This window comes from Plectropomus leopardus, chromosome 7 (genome assembly GCF_008729295.1).
Source record: "Plectropomus leopardus isolate mb chromosome 7, YSFRI_Pleo_2.0, whole genome shotgun sequence".
Lineage (NCBI taxonomy): Eukaryota > Metazoa > Chordata > Actinopteri > Perciformes > Serranidae > Plectropomus > Plectropomus leopardus.
In genome coordinates, this window is record NC_056469.1 from 16,663,751 (window position 1) to 16,683,646 (window position 19,896).

Genomic DNA, 19,896 nt, shown 5'->3' on the forward strand with positions numbered 1-19,896 from the left:
GTGTGCAGCAAGATGTTGGAGATCTTCTACCAGTCTGTTGTCTCCAGTGCCATCTTCTTCGCTGCTGTTTGTTGGGGTAGCAGCATCAGAGCCAGTGACACCAACAGACTTAATAATAAAATCATTAAGAAAGCTGGCTCTGTGGTGGGTTTCAGGCTGGAGACCGTGGAGACGGTGGTGGAGAGGAGGACACTTAAAAAACTGCTCGCCATCATGAACAATGCTGAGCACCCCCTCCACCGCACACTGGACCGACAGCGGAGCACCTAAAAAGCGTTTAAGAGTTATTTGTCTACAATACTTTTCATGTACCAACAATAAAATAAAGGATCTAAGGGTTTTTTTACTCTATGAATAAAAAAGTAAAAAAAAATCATTTCTACATTGCTACATCTCCTATGTGGGCTGAGCTCATGTTTGCTTTAGGATAGTGTGATTGTTCAATTTCCTGTTTGAAACAACTGAACATGCAGCATAATTTAATACCCCCTCTCTTCATACTACATCACATTTGAAGAAAGTCACAACAGCATTTACTATAAGAAAAAAGCAGGTGCTAATAAAAGAAATGAGTTAGCCACACATTTCTTCAAGGCGAATGGAGAACCTAATTATTGACCTTTACTTCAAGATGTAAAACAGTTCTCTCTGCTGCTCAACTGATATTATGAAAAGGCAGTCATTTTATAAAGAGTACCGTTAAAAAATGTACATTCTGTGCTCTGCAACTTGCTAGAACAACTTATCTTAAAGGGTTTTTCAGATTTGCAAAATGCAAACAAACATCCCTTGCTCCTTATCCATTTGTCAGTGTATGATACTAAGAAATAATGTAAAATTATGCAGGGATTATACAGTATGGAGTATGGAAAACAAATATTCAAATCATATTTTAATGATGGAAAATGATTAGATAGTCAGGAGGAGGTTCAGAAGGAGAGGTGTATCATGGGCATCGGCCAGAATGCAAGCATGCACAGCCATGAAACTTTGTTTTCCACATAAAGGTTTATTTTCCAAAACTCAAGAATTGCAACATAAAGGGGGAGAAAACAAACATGGATTCTGACTCTGAAAGAAATGAATACAGAAATTAAAACTTGAGTCAAAATTCAACAGTGTGTACAAGGATTTTTTTCCCTATTAAACTAATAATTCCCAGGATAATCCAAAGAGAAAGAAACTCTGCTTACCAGCACTGCCAACCCATGTGTTGATCATGAAAGTGTTTTCAGGGTATAGATAGGGACTGAACAGGTGAATTCAATCAGGTTAATCATAGTGAAAGGAACCAATCAATGCTGAGGAAAGCAAGTATATCACCCTACTCCAACCGGAGGAAAGAAAGTGAGATAAAAAAATGGGAGGAAGAGAAGTGTCAAAATGAAGGAAAACGGGAATCTTTACTACACAAGAAAAACACAAACAACATTTATCATTTATGATTAAGATAAAAAAAACAATGAAATACATTTGGATAAAGCTTTCATACACAGGTTCATGTGTACATATCACAATAACCACAGTCAACTGCTACCATGGGATCATAATTAGCTTTTAGCAAGATCAGATGTATTATTACACAAAAATTAACCTTTTATTTACAGTTACGTGAGTGTGAAAAGTATTTGCTACACTTATAGCATTTGTTTATTCATGTCATACCATAGCATCACAAACATGACTTCTCAGTTTTGACATATTCAGGGCCAAACAAATACAAAAGACAAAACTCAGCCAAGTAAAGGTGACTGCTGCTGTAGGAGCATAATTAGATCATAACAGCTAAATATTTTTGCTTGAATTCACTTGGCCTTACCATACAGCTAAAAAAAAGCATGCAATAAAATGTTTATAAAAGCACCAAGGTATTAAGCACAACATGAGATATAAACATTTGAGGAAGATTAACAGTGTGAAAATTACCAAACAGATTATAAGATTGAATGACAAGACAAAACCTTAACCACAGACAAGCACAGATCAACCAAGAGATGGTATCTGCGGAGGAGTATCATGTTTCTCATCTGTCGATGGTAGAGGAAGTTGAGTTGAATGTTAGGGGCAAGTTAACTAACTGCAGGACAATGCTGTGCAAAATGAACTTGCTATCATTTGTGCTATGGTACAGAAATTATATTTCACATTGATCTTATATTCAGGAAATAATCTGTTTTAAAAGGTATTTTACAGTCTACTATAATGTGAAAGAAAAAAAGTAAATTCTCATATTCAGTTACATTTGTGAAAAGTTACTTGCATGACTGTTTATTCATGTCATAGACAGCCTCCTATCAGCTCTTAATACTTAAGTATTAAGAGCTGACAGAGCCATCTCTTCACTCTGTCTGGTTTCCACTGACTTTGTGTCAATGTGAGAGCCAGAATCCTCTTCCTTGAAGGCAGTCTCTAACACTTTTAGGATGGATTTGTAGACTTTATTCTTATAATCTTGGCCCATGAACACATACAGCACTGGGTTCAGGCAACTGTTGATATAAGCCAGGGAGCTTGTTATAGGGACACCAACAGTAACAACGTAGATCAATGTTTCACTGCGATAAGCAGGTATAAAATTGATCATCTCAATTAAATTCATGATGTGATAAGGAGCCCAGCACAGGAAAAAGGTGGTGATGACTGCAGTGATGATCTTAAAGGAGCGACTTGACTTGCTGGCCAGGGTGCGGTTTCTTCTGATTCGATGGATTATCACAGCATAACAGGAGACGATGACAGTGAAGGGGACAACAAAGCATAGGAGGAAACGAGTGATGGTTATGACCTGAAAACGAAGCTGTATCAGCTGATTTAAAGATTGTGTTTTATTGTCATTCGGAAAAGTTAAATTGTAAAAGCAGTAGATGTTCTCTTTATTGGCATTTAATCGCCCAGTGTCCCTGAAGATGAAGAATGGAGTGCTGAGAATCAGAGACAGTATCCAAACACCCAGACACACAAAGTATGCCTTACGTGGACTCCGATGGTTCTGGGCCCAGACGGGCCAAACCACAGACACACATCTGTCCACACTGATCACCACCAGAATGTAGACACTGGCAAACATGTTCAGGAAGCTTATAGTGCTGTACAGTTTGCACATCAATTTGCCGAAAGGCCAGTGAAAACCCAGAGCCACGTAAATCACATTCAGGGGCAGAAATGCTGTGAAGAGGAAGTCAGCCACAGCGAGATTGAGGAACCAAACTGTGTTAACTGTTTTCTTCATCTTGAACTTGGTCACCCAGATAACCAGTCCATTCCCGAGCACACCAAGAACGCAGGTCAGGCAGTAGATAATGAGAGACATGATGTGGAGAGACTTTCTCAGCTCAGCATACTTGTCAGTAGACGTAAAGCCTTTTTTGCCAGATAATTCTGTTGTATTGATGTGATAAGAAGGGGTAGCATTCATCTCCATCATTGCCCTGAAACCTACAATGGCAATATAAAACAACAGTATGAACCATTTCTTTTTCACCTACATAGATGTCAATAACATTTCCTAATAATGTAAAAACACAATGCACTTCTCTTGATGGCAAAAAATAATATTGCCATACAAAGAACCATTTTGACTATAGATGGCAATACAAAAAATAAATGATTTTTATCTTCTATTTGTTCTCTAACTACCAAATTCCAACTTTGTGTTTGTGAGGATAGCTTTAACAAACATCAGATATTTTGGCTTTTTTTGTTGTTGCATGAATTCAAATCCAAAGAAAATAACAACACTTACCTTTCTCAAAGTTTGTGAGTCAAAAGAAGAAGTGTGCAGCACAAGAATTCCTGCTCAAACTCTGAGGGGTTTACTCTAGAAATGTGATACATCAGGAGGCTGGCCCATATATAACACGCCTCTCATAAATTTAATGTTGAAAGCCTCACAGACATTTAAAGTTAACTTGTTACTTTTTACCATTATGATTAGGCTGTTCTACCGTTAATTCCTACATATTTACTTGAGGTCAGAGTAGAGTAGTGAGGTCATAGGCCAGAAAGAGTCCAGTGATTATCTTGATATTTCATTAAAATGTTATCGTTAACAGTAACGTTAACAGCTGTTCTTATCAACTTACCGCAAAAGCTGCTCTACAAGTTCTGATTTCTTGCAAAGACTTGGCTATCTTCTTGTAGTGTTAACTTATAGAGTCTAGAGTCTCTGTCCTTTGAGAAATGTGTGACATACATAAACAATTACATGCTTGAAATGTGGGTTGTTGAGGTGAATATAAGAAAATTAATTAAGCTAAAACTTCTACTTTCTATCAATAATCCTGCAGCACAATAATTTTCTCTATGTAGGTTGACCACACATATTACCTGAGGTATAAACTATGCTGTATAGGAGGATCAATCTAAAAAAGCAAAAGAGTTCTTCAGTAAGAATTTTATCAGAATTTATTTGGTTATTTTCACAGATTAAAATCAGGTTCAAAATAGATAAGATGATAGGCCAATTGTTTCTGGAAATTACATTTGGAAAGACAACAGGGAAAGACTGGAGTCGACCCACTGACTTTTTCAGAAACAGCACTGTTTTTACGATTTAGGTTGTTAAGGCAACATCAACTACACATTGTTGACGGTAAACGGAGAACCTCCTCTGACTTAAAATATACTTTAAGATGCAAAACAGTTGCCTCTTTTGGTCAATTAATATTAGACTTTAACCCTTTGAAACTTGAGTAAATTGGCTTGAAATCTTTCAAACACATAGGAAAAGAGTGACAAACAACAAAAAAGGAAAAAAGAAATGAGCCAGACATTAGTAAAAAAAAAAAAGTACAAGAAAATTATCTGAAAATTAGTAAAAGAAAGAAATCAATCAAAAATATGTGATCCATTCCTCTCCTGTGTTGTCCAAGGGTTAGGGAATACTGGGAAACTAACTAATAAAAAAAATACAGCTGCTACCCAAGGATCATAATCAGCTCATATAGGTAAGCACAGCAGTAAAAACATGCAGCTTATTCACAATTCCATTGCATATTATTTGTTATGTACACTAACAGATATTCATATATCATAACCTCATACAGCCGCATGGCTTCGACTGGTGACCGTAGACTTTTTGTAGGTATAAGAAACATTATCCTGGAAGACAGTCTCCAAAACATTCAGGATGGATTTATTTATGTTGTCTTTGAAATTCTGGCCCATGAACACATACAGCAGTGGGTTCAAGGAACTGTTGAGACAGGCCACACTCTTTGCTATAGGAGTCCCAATAGCGACAACATTGTGTAATGTTTCACTTGCATGATTAGCCATGTGATTTACCAACTCAATTACAGCCATGATGTGAAAAGGAGCAAAGCACAGGAAAAAAGTGGTGATAACTGCAGGGATGATCTTAAAGGGCCGACTTGACCATCTGACCAGAGTGTGGTTTCTTCTGAATCTATGGATTATCACAACATAACAGGACAGAATAACAGTGAAGGGTACAACGAACCCCAGGAGGAGGACAGTGATGATCATGGCCTGATGACGAAGCTGTCGCAGCTGAATCACAGATGGTGTTTTATAGTCGTCAGAAAAAGCAAAATTGTATAAGCAGTGGATGATGTCGTCATTGTAATATGACGGCCCAATGTCCCTGAAGATGAAGTACGGAGTGCTAAGAATCAGAGCCAGTATCCAAACACCCAGACACACAAAGGATGCCTTACGGACACTTCGGTGGTTCTGGGCCCAGACGGGCCAAACCACAGACACACATCTGTCCACACTGATCACCACCAGAATGTAGACACTGGCAAACATGTTCAAGAAGCTTACAGTGCTGTGAAGTTTACACATAAATCTGCCAAAAGGCCAGTGGAAATCCATAGCTGTGTAGGTCACACTCAGGGGCAGAAATCCTATGAAGAGGATGTCAGCCACAGCGAGATTGAGGAACCAAACTGTACTAACTGTTTTCTTCATCTTGAACCTGGTCACCCAGATAACCACTCCATTGCCGAGCACACCAAGAACAAAGACCAGGCAGTAAATAATGAGAGACATGATGTGGAGAGACTTTCTCAGCTCAGCATACTCATCATAGTCATAGTCATTGCTGACTTCATAAGAAGAGCCATTTGCACCAGATACATCTGTGGTGTCGATGTTATAGAAGGGTGCAGCAGTAGTTTTATCCATTTCGTTTTGAGAGCTGGAATTACAATGTGAGAAAATATCACTCATTTGTTCTTTTCACACACACGCACACACGCACGCACGCACACACGCGCACACACACACACACACACATACACACACACACACACACACGCACACACACACACACACAACTTCCTCTCCTTCTTAAACAACAACTCTGCAAACAAAGACTAAGGATATTATTATCAGTTTAATAGCTACTTAACATCCTATCAGGTCTACAGGAATCTACGTCCATCACAAAAAAAGGAAAAGCAAACAGTTCTCTTAAATACAGCAGTTTGCTTTTGTCTAAGTCTAGTTTAGTGTAATACAAAGGTAAGGTGTTTGTCAAAGTATGCTATCTGTATCACCTTCATCTGCGCTTATATTGTCTCATTTTCATTGATAAAATTCAAAGGATGACATACTGTAATTCTAAGGTTTACTGTACCTTTCTCAAAGTTCGTTAGTTGGATCAGGATGCGATGGCAGCAGTAGCAGTAAACCAGGTCAGACTCTGAGAGGATAAGGAAAGTGTGCTCCTGATAAGACTCTTTGGTGACGTCATCATCACATCATGACTGGACCACATGTAACGCACAGTAATAAAGAGACTATGAATGTACTCTTAAAAATTCCCATGATTAACTCTTGATGTGCTGTGAGTTTACTTTTATCAATTATTATCAATAAGTTTTTAGATGGAAAATGTTGGGCAACAACTACTTTGGACAGATGTAAAACCAGAATATTACACAATTTTGGTTTTGTAAGTCTCTCTGGCCCATCTTTGAGCCCATGAAGTATGTGGGCCTTTGGGGAATTTAACTTCTTAGCCCTCTTTAGTGTGATCTGTCAAGATGGTGGCATGGCAGAGCCTAAGCAGAGCCAAGTAAAATGAGGCCTAAAGCTCATATAACGTAGTGCAGGTGGAGAAAAAGGGCAGAGAAGCTCATGTGAGGGGAATAAGATGATGAGGCAGAAGAACAGGCGGGGAGCTGATTGACTGAGTAGCAGGGAAGGACTAATGATGCTGATGAAGGACAGGTGTGACCGAAAACAGGTGGGAAACCTGGCAAAGGCAGGAGGAGATAACCCACAAAATAAATCAGGAAACAGACTGACCATTATGAATACACGACACAGGGAAAATCCCAAAAGAAAAACCCAAAACCAGAGTCCAAAAGACAACAGAATATTAACAAAAACCTAGGATCACAATAGTATTGCTGTCTCAAACTCTCCACAATGGCCGAAATAAATTATAATCAGCCTTTTTTTTGATTTGCTGAATTCTCCACCTGAGACTATGAAGTTTTAACTTAATTTTTATCAGGCTAAAGTTGTTAAAATTTAAATATACCAAATTTATATCCATTTCAGATACCTCCATAACACTGCCAACCAAAAAATTATGTCTCTGCCTCCCAGCCCCGACTTCTGGATACAAATCAATAAAATCATCTTTTCAGTGACCACTAATACAAATGTGCAACTTACATTCGGTTGTTTTGTTTTGTTTTTATTTTCCTTTGCTAATTCAGCCTAAACTGCGGGTGGCATTCCTGCTCCTCGGTTGATGCAGCTCTGTCTTCTGTGATTTGGGCTCGCTCCCTCGTAAGCTGACTCTGGTGCCGGCCCGCTCCGGCAACCCTGCAACTCCCAAGGGAGTTGCAGACTTCAATTCTACAGAACTGTAGAATTGAAGTCCTCCACAACGCTATAGCCCTCAAATTTCCATAAATAATACTGAGGGTATTAGTTCCTCAATGGCTGCTTCAGTCCTGCCCCATATATTGACGATATACAAAGGAATACATGGAATCGATGTTTTGCTATGACTTGTTTGCCTTCTTAAAATGGCACACAATAGACTTTGTGAAAAGAGAGAGATCAAAAGACAGATCACAAAGTTACCAAACAACTTAAATGCTTAAACTATGAGTTGATGACTATGGATTGATGTGAATTATTCACATTATTGCAGAGTGTAACAGCCCTATGTTACTTTTTGGGCTTGTTTGATTTTGCCCCACTTGCTATTAATTGTGGGTTGCCTGTCAGTCGGGCTGCTCCCTCTTTGCCACTGCACTTGAAAACTTGAAACATGACTGCGGCCTATGTAGATACATTGTAGGCAACAGTAAGAGATCTGGAATCAATATATGTGAGATATTATCATTATCAGTGTTAGAGTTAGGGGAATTTCACAAGTCTGGGTTATCTACAGTGCCTTCCTGTAAGCATCTTTAAAAACAACACTTCCTCTTAAGTTTAGAAACTCATATATCATGCAGCTGATATCTTAAACTGGAAAGCACAAAATTCCCCCCAGTCAGGGCCGACAGTATTTTGTATCATTCAGACAAATTAAATGAACAGTGTGGCCTTTGCAACATGTCACACAATTCACCTATGCTTCTGAATCGCTGTTTTTTGTTAATTTTATAATAGCTTTTATGCAGAAAATTACATTGTGAGGTTTTTGTGAGTTATTTTCAGGGCCCCAAAAGCAAAATTAAAAGACAAGATCTACATTCACAGTTGGAGGAAATACAAATTGCTGGGGCTGATGTTGCTTGCATGTTTTTTTTTTCACATACAGGCAAGGAAATGGTTGTTAAGGGCCAACTGGAAAAAAACAAAAAAACAGCACTCCCGCTGTCAATCAAACCATATTTGTTATGCTACTTCTGTTGCACAAATATTACCATAAACTCATGTAATGCCTATTTTGAAATAACTGCTGGGTTCTTTTGTTCATGAAATAACATTTTACAGTCACCTTTAGCTTTATTATGGTACAGACTGAAGGCACTGCTGATATTCAAAGAGCAGTCAATGACAGAATTAGGTACATCCATTTGCTCCAATAAAAACAATCTACGACCATACTGTTCAGCAAAGGTTTAGCTCTCAAACAGCATCACAAGTTATTGTACAATATAATCACCGGTTCAGTCCATTGATAGTCCTTGTAAGTAGTATGTAATTGGACACATAAATTATCATTTGTATCAAAATGATTTGCTATGCACAGACACAGTATTTGTTTCCTCATGTAGACAGCCTTATACTTCAGTATTATGTATGAGCTGACATCTCTTTGCTCTGACTGGTGCCAGCTGACTTTGAGTCAGTGTGAGAGCCAGAGACCTCTTCCTGGAAGGCATTCTCAAATATTTTCATGATGGATTTGTAGAATTTATCTTTGAAATCTTGGCCCATGAGCACATACAGCACTATGTTCAAGCAACTGTTGATATAGGCCATGTCGGTGGTTATAGGGATCCCGATGGTGGTGACATAGAATAATGTTTCACTTTGATAAGACGGTATGAAACTCACTAACTTAATTAGAGCCATGATGTGAAAGGGAGCCCAGCACAGGAAAAATAAGATAATAACTGCAGCGATGATCTTAAAGGGGCGACTCGACTTGCTGGCCAGGGTGCGGCTTTTTCTGATTCGATGGATTATCACAGAATAACAGGAGACAATGACAGTGAAGGGGACAACAAAGCCCAGGAGGAAACGGGTGACGGTCTTGGCCTGATGATGAAACTGCCCCAGCTGAATCACAGATGGTTTTCCATTATCATCAGAAAAAGCAAGGTTGTTGGAGCTGTTGATGATTTTTTCACTGTTATATGACGGCCCAGTGTCCCCGATGATTAAGTACGGAGTGCTGAGAATCAGAGCCAGTATCCAAACACCCAGACTCACAAAGGACGCCTTACGTCGACTTCGGTGGTTGTGGGTCCAGACAGGCCACACCACAGACACACATCTATCCACACTGATCACCACCAGAATGTAGGCACTGGCAAACATGTTTAGGGAGATGAATGTGCTGCTCAGGTTGCACATAAACGGCCAGTTAAAACCCAGAGCCAGGTACGTCACATTCAGGGGCAGAAATGCTGTGAAGAGGAAGTCAGCCACAGCGAGATTGAGGAACCAAACTGTATTAACTGTTTTCTTCATCTTGAACCCGGTCACCCAGATAACCAGTCCATTCCCGAGCACACCAAAAACAAAAGCCAGGCAGTAAATAATGAGAGACATGGTGTTTAGAGACTTTCTCAGCTCGGCATACTTGTCGATATACATAAGGTTGTTTTTTCCAGATGTTGTGTTGTTGTGATAGGAAGGGGTAGCGTTCATCATCATTGTCCTGAAACCTGCAATGGCAACATGAAGAAATAATATGATTTTTTTTTTCTGTATGCTCTGATTTTTCTGGCAATGCATAGTTCAGTAATCACATTCCCTTATAAACCAACAAAGCTTTTGAAAAAAATGTTTCTAAACTCTTAGAGTATCGACATAAAGTTCAACATAATCAGGCATAGTTAAAGCATGGCACACACATGCAAACACTGATCTTTAAATTGTTTCTGTTTTAATATTATTAATATTATGATCATTAGCGTAGGCAGGCCAAATTAGAATACCTAAATAAGGGTTTGTCACAGGGGCCCTGTTCTTATCTCTACTGTGTCACTGCAAAATTGTTATGAGGCTACACTGTAGCTGATATTATCTCTCATTTAATGCACTGCAGTGTATGCTTATTAATAATAAATAAATGAATGCTTAATTTTCTGTACATTTACTAATCTGTCAGTAATGAGAATTGTTTGAAATGAAATGAATAAAATTATTTGCAAAATGATCAGCAAGGTGGTTAAAGTAATTTGCACCTCTCGAAAGAAATAAAACTAAATTCATTATCTCCAGTTAAAAAAGACAAAATTTAAAATAATACATGAGACTGGCCAGGACATAGACTATAAATAACTTTCTTTTACTCTGCTTCATGAGAAATTGACATTTAAATACTATATATGAACCCTTGTTGATAAAGGTTTTTTCAAAAAGTTCTGAACCTGTGGAAAGTTAGAAATTGATAAGCCATGCACTTCAATTCACCAAATCAAACTGACTTCCTAACAGAGGAATGCAATTTGAACACTAAAAACTTCTTGAATTTGACAAACTGTTTTCTTTACTGATTATTGACCCACAACCTTGATGGATGAATCTTGTGTAAGAAATATCAAATTCTACAAATAACAAAGGTAACTTACCCATATTAAAGCTCTTGAGGCTGTTTTGAATAAATTAGTGGGAGAAGTCATGAAATTGAGACATAAATAGAGGCTAACCTGTAGACAGTAATGTGACGCACCACCAACGTCAAGGTTAAGCCACAGGGGGCACACCCAAACATTCTTTCTATTTCCAGAGGTGTCTTATATCTCTTATGTACACCTGAAATTAAACTTTTTGTGCATTGCAATTAAAAAAAAATCTAAACTTTAAACAAAAATGTCTACTCATTTTTAGCTTAAAAATTCACAAGCCTAATAACACATACATTTCCCACAGTCTGCTCTTACCTGTCAACATCCTGTTTTGCACTGTCATGCCATTGCACATGGCTATTGCTGAGAAAATTAAGAAATAAGTTTGAGCAAGCACAAAAAGTTTCCACAAACAATACTGATACAGCTTTAGTATCACCCAAACACATCAAAAACACCATAATGTCCCTGAATTCAGACTGTGTTCTATTTCCTTATGTGACCCCATGGATGAATAACATACAGACTGGATGTATAACAAACTACTGTAATTATTAACAAGCTACTGTTTAACTGGAGAAAGCAATTTTTAGAGAAAATGTGGTATAAATTCTTGTTGCCAAACTGCATTACTGGGCAATTGGGCAACAATAAAATTAACATCAAATATACAAACTTTACTTACTTTGATAAATGATATATATTAGGATTAAAACTATTTACTCATGTAATACACAGTATCAACGTTAAAGTGCCACGATGAACTGTAAAGGGAAGCGTGGAAATTAAATTTAGTAACGTACTGACTAAATATGTCCAAAAAAATGCGAACAACCAATATCTGATTATAGGTGCACGATAGTGTTACCAAGCAAAATACAAACAAAGCACATAGGAAATAATAATATTTGTATCACCATGCTGTTGCATATAACAACAACAATGTATCTTGAAATATGGATATTTAAAATCATCCTGTGTACAATCCTGTGTTTCTAATATTTAACTTTTTTTTTATTTTATGACCCCATGAATAAAGAAAATACACACTAGATTTTAACAAACTAGTTTTCCAGCTACTAAAATGCCATTACTGAAATAAAAGATTACTCAAAAAATTGACTTTTTCCAAATATTATTGGAGCTGCTAAGTTACTGACGCCACTTTAAAATGTTGACCTTGACGAAAACATTCCCACAATTCACTCACAGTTATAGCTGAAAGCTTTTCTTACTTGTAAGCATTAGAGTCTTGGCTCACAAATTTCTTTTTTTAAAATTCATATTAAACAAATTAAAGCTGACAATGAGTTAAAAAGCCTTTCCTAAACCATTAGAGTTATGTACTGACAGGATGCAAAGCATCTAAATGTTTCTATGTGTTTTTTTCCAAATATACAAAAAAACATGTATTTAAAAATAAGTAAAAATACAAACTGTTTCACTTGCAACATTAACAAAAGGAACTTAAACGTTACCCAACTAAGTTCATAAGAGTAAAAAACAATGTAAAAGCTGATAATTACTGACTCCGGCTCTAAAAGCCTTTTCAAAATATTTATATGTAATCATAAATGATTAATGATTTACACACTTGTTAAATACTTGACAGGACTGCATTTATTGCAAACAGTGCTATAAATCTGTCACTGTGAGTTTCTTCCCTGTGAAGTTTTTTGTTCTTGATCTAAGAGGAACGTGATGTGTAAAACAGCTCTCTCTACTGGCCAAGTGTAAAATAACTGCTTATTAGTATTTCAATAATGAAAATAATGGTAACAGCAAGAAATGTCCTCGTCATTTATCGACGCTATTGCGGCTTCCAGATACGGTTGAAATAGATTAATGTAGATAAATAAATAGATAGATAAATAAATAAATAGATACATTTATTGTCATTGTACTGGTACAGCGAAATTGAGGGTTCTCCCACAGAGCTACCGTACACTACAGACGATTTAAAGTAACATAAGACAATAACAACATACATGTTAAAACAGGTATTCTCTTAAAAATAGAGACATGAGGGTATGATATGTACTGCTGAGGTGTAATATACACAACTGAAATATATACTGTGCTAGTATATACTGTGGAGGTAGTGCAATATGAAAAGTATATAAATTATTTGGTTGTGCTCACTGTTTTGTGCGATGATCCGGTGCTTCGGGTGTCAATTGATTTGCAGGATGTGAGGGGATTTGCTGGGTGAGATTAAACTGAGTTTGACTGTTGCGTCTAAACGAAATAAAAAAAACCCAACAAAAAACAGAGAAACAAACATCCCAGCAACATAAACAGGATTTTCAGAAAACAAATTCAAATCGATGGGTCGCAAACAAATTTATTTAACCAAACATTTGCATTTTCTTGTCTTCTGTACTCGACTAATTCAGCACACCTGGGTCCTGAGATGCCAGGGCAGGTGATGCATTCAAGAGACTGAAAAAAAGTCGGAAATGATAAGGGCGTGCTATTGATGACTTTCAAAAGAATAAATCTTTTTTTTCATGTTATATTACAATGTGTGACATATACCAAAATCATGCAGTATCAACAGAAGCATCACACCTTGCTGTATCATCAGTTTGTTTAATGTATTGTATGAATACACCAAAAGCACAAAAAATATATATGCATTAACATTTGTGTGAAAATAATTTGCTATGTAGAGTTTCAGTATTTGTTTGTCACCCTTCAGTATTGACTGCGGACATCTCTTTGATCTGACTGGTGACCCCTAACTTTGCATCAGCATGAGAGCCAGAGACCCCTAAAAGACAGTCTTGAACACTTTTGGGATGGATTTGTGGACTTTATCCTTGGAATTTGGGGGCATGAACACATACAGCAGTGGATTCAAGCAACTGTTAAATAAAAGCCATGCAGGTGATTATTGTGACTCTGATAGTGGTGACGTAGATTAATATTTCACTTGCATGATTACCAACTGAATTAAAGCCATAATGTGATAAGAAGCCCAGCACACAAAAAAAACAGTGGTGATAACTGCAACAATGATCTTAAAGGGGCGACTTTACCGCCTGGCTAGAGAGTGGTTTCTTCTGATTCGATGGATCATCGCAGCATAACAGGATTTGTTTTGCTCCACCTTTGACATGCTTTGCTGTAATTGACACGTTTTGTTTCATTTGAGGACAGACTTTCTTTTAGACTCTGTTGGATAAGTCTGTATTCCTTTTTTGGGTTGCTTTGCAGAGTGGGCAGTTGTTGTCAATGCTGGAATATCAACCTTCTCTGCAGCATTCTGTGTCATCAAGTCAGGCTTTCAACAAAGACACATGTACGCGCATCTGCATTTTGTAGAACAGCCAATAGGAACACCTTCTCTCTGAAATGACCTGTGATTGGCCAAGGTCTCCTGTCATGGCCTTGATTCTCTGAAGCCTAAAAACAGAGCCAAGAGGAGTTTTTTTCTTTGACCAGTTGAATCACATTATGTTCTAAGTTTGTTATGGGATATTTGCCCATTGACACGAAAACTAAATTGCATACCTCAGCTTTAGCTAACTGAATCCACTTACTTATTGTGGCTTTGACTAAAGAATTTCCAGAATGCCCTCACAGTCGAAGCTGAATACTTCTTTTACTTTAAGCAGCAGAGTACTGTTCCTCAAATGTCTTTATTTCAAGATCATATCAAACAAAGCTGATAATGACTCACAAAACACGTGACATACACTAATAGAATTATACTGTGACAGCACACAGAGTTATATAAATGTTTTCAAGTGTTTTTTCCAAACATAGAACAAGAATTGACTTAATTATGATTTCCTAACTGAGGTTTAAAGAATAACAGGACTTACTGTAAGAGGTGCTGATAATTACTGACTCTGATGCTAAAAAATGCAAAATATGTTTCCATAATCACAAATGACTGATGACTGACACACTTCCTGACAACCAACTGGAATACATTTAATATTGTTAACAGTGCTACAAATCTGTTTGCACTATTAAAGGCTTCAAATCAGTCAGTTTGCTGCAGGGTTTTTCCCCCTCTAAAGTTTTCAGGCCTCCATCTGAGAGGAACCTGATGTGTAAAAACAGCTCCCCCCACTGGCGAATTCTAATATGACTACATATCATTTTTGTGCTGTGATAAAAATACAACCCTCATACGAGAAATACAGATCCTGCTGTGTTTTGTAAAGTCATGTGCTGGTTATGAGATGAACATTACGAGCGAAAAATGATGGAAATAATGGAACAGTAAGAACCACAATGTCGTCATCATCATTTATTGACTCTGGCTTAAAAAAAACATTAAAATAAAAACAATCAATTTATCATTTACATGGTTTACATTAGAATAAAGCTTTTATAGAGGTTCATGTTATATTACAATATGTCACATATACTAATGTTATACAAGACATAGAATAAGTGTACCATTCATGCTATCCCAATTTTTATTTTTTTTTATTTATTTTAATTTAATTTTAAATTAATTTTTTATTTATTTTATTTTTTTAATTGATTAATTAATTAATCATATAATCAATTCTTAGGGCAAAAATGCCATGTTTTACCTTCTGAAATGTGAATATTTTCTGTTTTTTCTTTATTTTTTTACTAAAATTGAATATCTTTGGGGTTTGTTTTTGCAGTTGGTCAGACAAAACAACTATTTTGTTATAGCATATGTGCCAGACTGAGAGAAAATAGAAAGCAAAACTGGCCGATTAATCCACAATAAAATATGTATAAAAATGGGATAAAAACATATCATTGACAAATTGAAATTCACAGATCATGGCACAATATGCATGTACTTATATAATAGATATACCCCCTGCCCCCCAAAAAACAATGATCAAAGAATGAAAACAAGCAACGTATACAATGCAGCCGCTATTTTAAACATAGTAATCTCATAGTTTATTAGGCTTACATTAGCCATGTTCAAAGCATGCAGTAGACATGTAGCAGTAAAAAAAAGTAAATCTGTTTCTATGGTGTTGTCTCACGAAAGGTGGCAAAAACAAAAAGACATTACGGGGTGATTTTAGACGAAATGTGTTACACAAAACCTAATGTAACTAGGTAGCATGGCTGCCCACTTCACTTTCACTTTGTATGTAACCAAAGATGTTCTTTGTGGTCATGTGCCCAATTTTGTCACATATACACATATAGGATAAGTGGCTGCAGTGGTGTAATGGAAAGTATACACTTATATGGTGTATAGCCTACCACTTCTTTTTCTGGCTGTTCACTATACCCCTCTTTCAGCCAAAAAGCCACTGGAATATAAAGGAGAATATACCCACTTCCTCTTTGGTTACCTACCAATTTCTTTTTAAGATTTTTTTAACGGTACACCCACCTCATCAACTGTCACTACACTGCTGAGTGGCTGGGATGAGTTGGAGCAAGTTGGGAAACTTTCTATGAGCCTGTTTGCTCAGTGACAATATTTCACTGTATATTATTTATTATTACTCTTTAATACAGTAGTTTAGCGCCTGCTTTATTCTATGGCAAGAGAGGCATTAAATTCTTTTCAAACTAGCTTTTTATTATTTAGGTGATGTGCCACTCTTTTTAATTATCAATACACTCTACAGTCATTGACTATAAACCACTGGGACTTGTTCTGTTGCTTGCTTTATTTGCTGCCCCATGCAGATGGAGATTTATTGTAGTGATCAATATTTGTGACAGATGAAAGCATAAAGTTCCCCTTTCCAACGAAATCATACATTTTTGTTGCTTGTATTGTACAAATTAATTCATAAACCGATTTAGCACCTATTTTAAAATCATGACTGGTTTCCCTTGTCAAAAAAGATGGCACATCCACTGGGTGTAGTATGGTACTGACTGAAGGTACAGCACTTAAAAGTGCAGTCAACAACAGGACTGTGTGGTAGAGAGGCACCACTGCCACTTAAAATATAAATGTAGCCACTTGCTCTATGGGTCATTCATTATGGGTAAATTTGTCTGCACGCACAAATTTATGCACGCATGCTTTTCTTTTTCTGTTATCTTTCTTTTTTCCCCCTTGTGAAGTAGGTCATACATTTACATCATTTTAAAATGCTTTGTCCCACAAATGCATCACAAATTGAGTTATTGTATATTATTAGCCTACCATCTGCCTGCTCTACTAGTCTGTAAATACTGTCAGTGAAGTTGCCATTCATAAAACTAATATCAGTCAAATGGTAAAAGGTGAAATGTTTCAGTTTCAGATCCTTGAATAGAAAAAAAACAACAAACGCTACTTTATTTGTTATATACATTTACATTTGCTATGTACAGTTACAGTATGTGTTTCATGCGGTGGACGACCTTATACCTCAGCATCAGAAACAGACTTTTCTTTGCTTCGACTGGTGACCATTGAGTTTGTGTAGGTATAAGAGCGAGAAACTTCTTCCTGGAAGGCAGTCTCCAAAACATTCAGGATGGATTTGCGGACTTTATCCTTGAAATCTTGACCCATGAACACATACAGCAGTGGGTTCAGGCAACTGTTGAGAAAGGCCAGGCTGGTGGCGATGGGGACTCCGATAGTGGTGACATGGTCTAATGTTTCACTTGCATGATTAGCCATGTGGTTTACCAACTCAATTAGAGCCATGATGTGATAAGGAGCCCAGCACAGGAAAAAGGTGGTGATAACTGCAGCGATGATCTTAAAGGGGCGACTTGACTGACTGGCCAGGGTGCGGTTTCTTCTGAGACGGTGGATTATCACAGCATAACAGGAGACGATGACAGTGAAGGGGACAACAAAGCCCAGGAGGAAGCGGGTGATGGTCATGGCCTGATGACGAAACTGTCGCAGCTGATTTACAGATGGTGTTTCATAGTCGTCAGAAAAAGCAAAGTTGTTAAAGCAGTTGATGATGTCGTCATTATTATATGATGGCCCAGTGTCCCTGAAGATGAAGTACGGAGCGCTCAGAATCAGAGCCAGTATCCAAACACCCAGACTCACAAAGGACGCCTTCTGTACACTTCGGTGGTTCTGGGCCCAGACGGGCCAAACCACAGACACATATCTGTCCACACTGATCACCACCAGAATGTAGACACTGGCAAACATGTTCAGGAAGCTTATAGTGCTGTTCAGTTTGCACATGAATCTGCCGAATGGCCAGTGAAAATCCATAGCTGTGTAGGTCACACTCAGGGGCAGAAATGCTGTGAAGAGGAAGTCAGCCACAGCGAGGTTGAGGAACCAAACTGTGTTAACTGTTTTCTTCATCTTGAACCCGGTCACCCAGATAACCACTCCATTGCCGAGCACACCAAGAACAAAAGCTAGGCAGTAAACAATGAGAGACATGATGTTGAGAGACTGTCTCAGCTCTGCATGCTCGTCCTTATAGTCATATTCATCGTCGTCATCATACAGAGAGCCATTTCTTCCAGAGACGTCTGTTGTGTTGATGTGATAGAAAGGAGTAACTGTCATTACATCCATCATTGTCTTGAGATCTGCAATGAAAAAATAAAAAATAATATTTAGAGGTAAATATCGGTTCCTTTCCATGCATGAGATTAATGTCTTCCTCAATCATTTTCATAAAAAGCCAGTGCACTCTTGAAAATGCAAATTTGTATCCTCACTCATGTTCAGCAAAAAAGGCCCATAGAAGATGCTGTTCACATAAACATGACTTTAATTGTAGGACAACGGTCCCAAGTACTATCTGACCTTCATAATACATTCACAATTCATAATACAGCCCTGAGCCACAATTTGACACTGAGGCAAATCTTAATAACCTTTAAAAGAAAGTTTCATAACTTGATAACTCATAGACAACATCTACATGCAAACAGCGCATCAGTTTTCCCACTGAATGAAACTTCCATTTGGGCAAATAAGAAATGGGAACAGAAAACTAGAAACCACATTAAGTAAAAACCACTGTTGAATAAAAGCAAGCGTTCCCACGTCTTATAGATGCATTACAAAGACTATATACTGTATAGAAAGGCTTAATTAACAGTTTGACGGTATTTGCACTGTTGGTTGCAAACAAAGACCTTTGTCACTTCAAAAAGCAGCAACTCTGAGACGATGCGGTTTAAATTCCAGACGAAGAAGTTTGAGAGAACAATATATGCAATATAACTTTATCCTACATCACATGCTTTGACAGTATTCTTCTCTTGCGCGTAAAAGTTTTAGAGAGTTTCAGAAGAGTTACAGTACCTTCTCCAGAGCGCCAGTATGATGAGGATGCGTCCGCAACAAAAGCCACACCGGTCTGTCTACTCTGTGGAAATCTGTGGAGATCTGATCCCTGACTCTTAAATATGTGACGTCATCGCTCACATCGAGGCGGGACCTCAGGCTGCTCGCACCCCCTCATCTGAAGACACTTTCAGTCTGAGGTCTCTTGCACGCGGCCTACTGCAGTTGAGGTAAAACATTGCAGTTGAGGTAAAACATTTTTTTTTTTTTTTTTAGAAAAAAACAACAAAAATATGGCTTAACGCTTTGAAACCTTAGCAAATTGGCTTGATTTATTTCAGAAACGAAGTCAAAGAGCGATGGAAGAAGAAATGACCCAAAAAACTAGTAGGCTATAAATTAGGCTTTAAGAATATTACCCGGAAATTAGAAGACAAAAAGATGTAAAGAAACAAAGAAAGAAAAAAG

At 37.5% G+C, this 19,896-nt stretch overlaps 4 protein-coding genes across 5 annotated transcripts; all 4 read right to left on the minus strand.

Annotated features, from left to right (window-relative positions):
- Positions 1 to 993: 993 nt before the first annotated feature.
- On the minus strand, positions 994 to 3,815 carry LOC121946106 (chemokine-like receptor 1). The gene is made up of 2 exons (XM_042490542.1): positions 3,743 to 3,815; positions 994 to 3,435 (listed from the first exon to the last, which is right to left on the minus strand). Exon 2 carries the CDS (start codon positions 3,422 to 3,424, stop codon positions 2,309 to 2,311), a length of 1,116 nt encoding a protein of 371 aa, XP_042346476.1. The 5' UTR covers positions 3,425 to 3,435; positions 3,743 to 3,815; the 3' UTR covers positions 994 to 2,308.
- Positions 3,816 to 5,037: 1,222 nt separating this feature from the next.
- LOC121945394 (chemokine-like receptor 1) lies at positions 5,038 to 6,673 on the minus strand. The gene is made up of 2 exons (XM_042489546.1): positions 6,605 to 6,673; positions 5,038 to 6,163 (listed from the first exon to the last, which is right to left on the minus strand). Exon 2 carries the CDS (start codon positions 6,148 to 6,150, stop codon positions 5,038 to 5,040), a length of 1,113 nt encoding a protein of 370 aa, XP_042345480.1. The 5' UTR covers positions 6,151 to 6,163; positions 6,605 to 6,673.
- Positions 6,674 to 8,701: 2,028 nt separating this feature from the next.
- On the minus strand, positions 8,702 to 13,407 carry LOC121946104 (chemokine-like receptor 1). Of its 2 annotated transcripts, XM_042490540.1 has the most exons (3): positions 13,386 to 13,407; positions 11,559 to 11,606; positions 8,702 to 10,337 (listed from the first exon to the last, which is right to left on the minus strand). In XM_042490540.1, the coding sequence occupies exons 2-3, from the start codon at positions 11,596 to 11,598 to the stop codon at positions 9,238 to 9,240; spliced, it is 1,140 nt and encodes a 379-aa protein (XP_042346474.1). In that variant the 5' UTR covers positions 11,599 to 11,606; positions 13,386 to 13,407; the 3' UTR covers positions 8,702 to 9,237. The 2 variants fall into 2 exon arrangements, with proteins under 2 accessions (XP_042346474.1, XP_042346475.1); XM_042490541.1 differs by lacking the exons at positions 11,559 to 11,606; positions 13,386 to 13,407 and adding an exon at positions 11,247 to 11,341 and having other exon boundaries at positions 8,703 to 10,337.
- A 2,717-nt stretch (positions 13,408 to 16,124) lies between these two features.
- On the minus strand, positions 16,125 to 19,494 carry fpr1 (formyl peptide receptor 1). The gene is made up of 2 exons (XM_042490539.1): positions 19,447 to 19,494; positions 16,125 to 18,722 (listed from the first exon to the last, which is right to left on the minus strand). Exon 2 carries the CDS (start codon positions 18,709 to 18,711, stop codon positions 17,569 to 17,571), a length of 1,143 nt encoding a protein of 380 aa, XP_042346473.1. The 5' UTR covers positions 18,712 to 18,722; positions 19,447 to 19,494; the 3' UTR covers positions 16,125 to 17,568.
- Between the last annotated feature and the right edge of the window lie 402 nt (positions 19,495 to 19,896).

Excerpts from the sequence above, each read along its gene's own strand:
- LOC121946106 (XM_042490542.1), bottom strand. The coding sequence starts at position 3,424 with ATGATGGAGATGAATGCTACCCCTTCTTATCACATCAATACAACAGAA.
- LOC121945394 (XM_042489546.1), bottom strand. The coding sequence starts at position 6,150 with ATGGATAAAACTACTGCTGCACCCTTCTATAACATCGACACCACAGAT.
- LOC121946104 (XM_042490540.1), bottom strand. The coding sequence starts at position 11,598 with ATGTGCAATGGCATGACAGTGCAAAACAGGATGTTGACAG. Across the intron at positions 10,338-11,558 it reads GCAAAACAGGATGTTGACAG|GTTTCAGGACAATGATGATG; the intron begins GTAAGAGCAGAC and ends TTGCCATTGCAG.
- fpr1 (XM_042490539.1), bottom strand. The coding sequence starts at position 18,711 with ATGATGGATGTAATGACAGTTACTCCTTTCTATCACATCAACACAACA.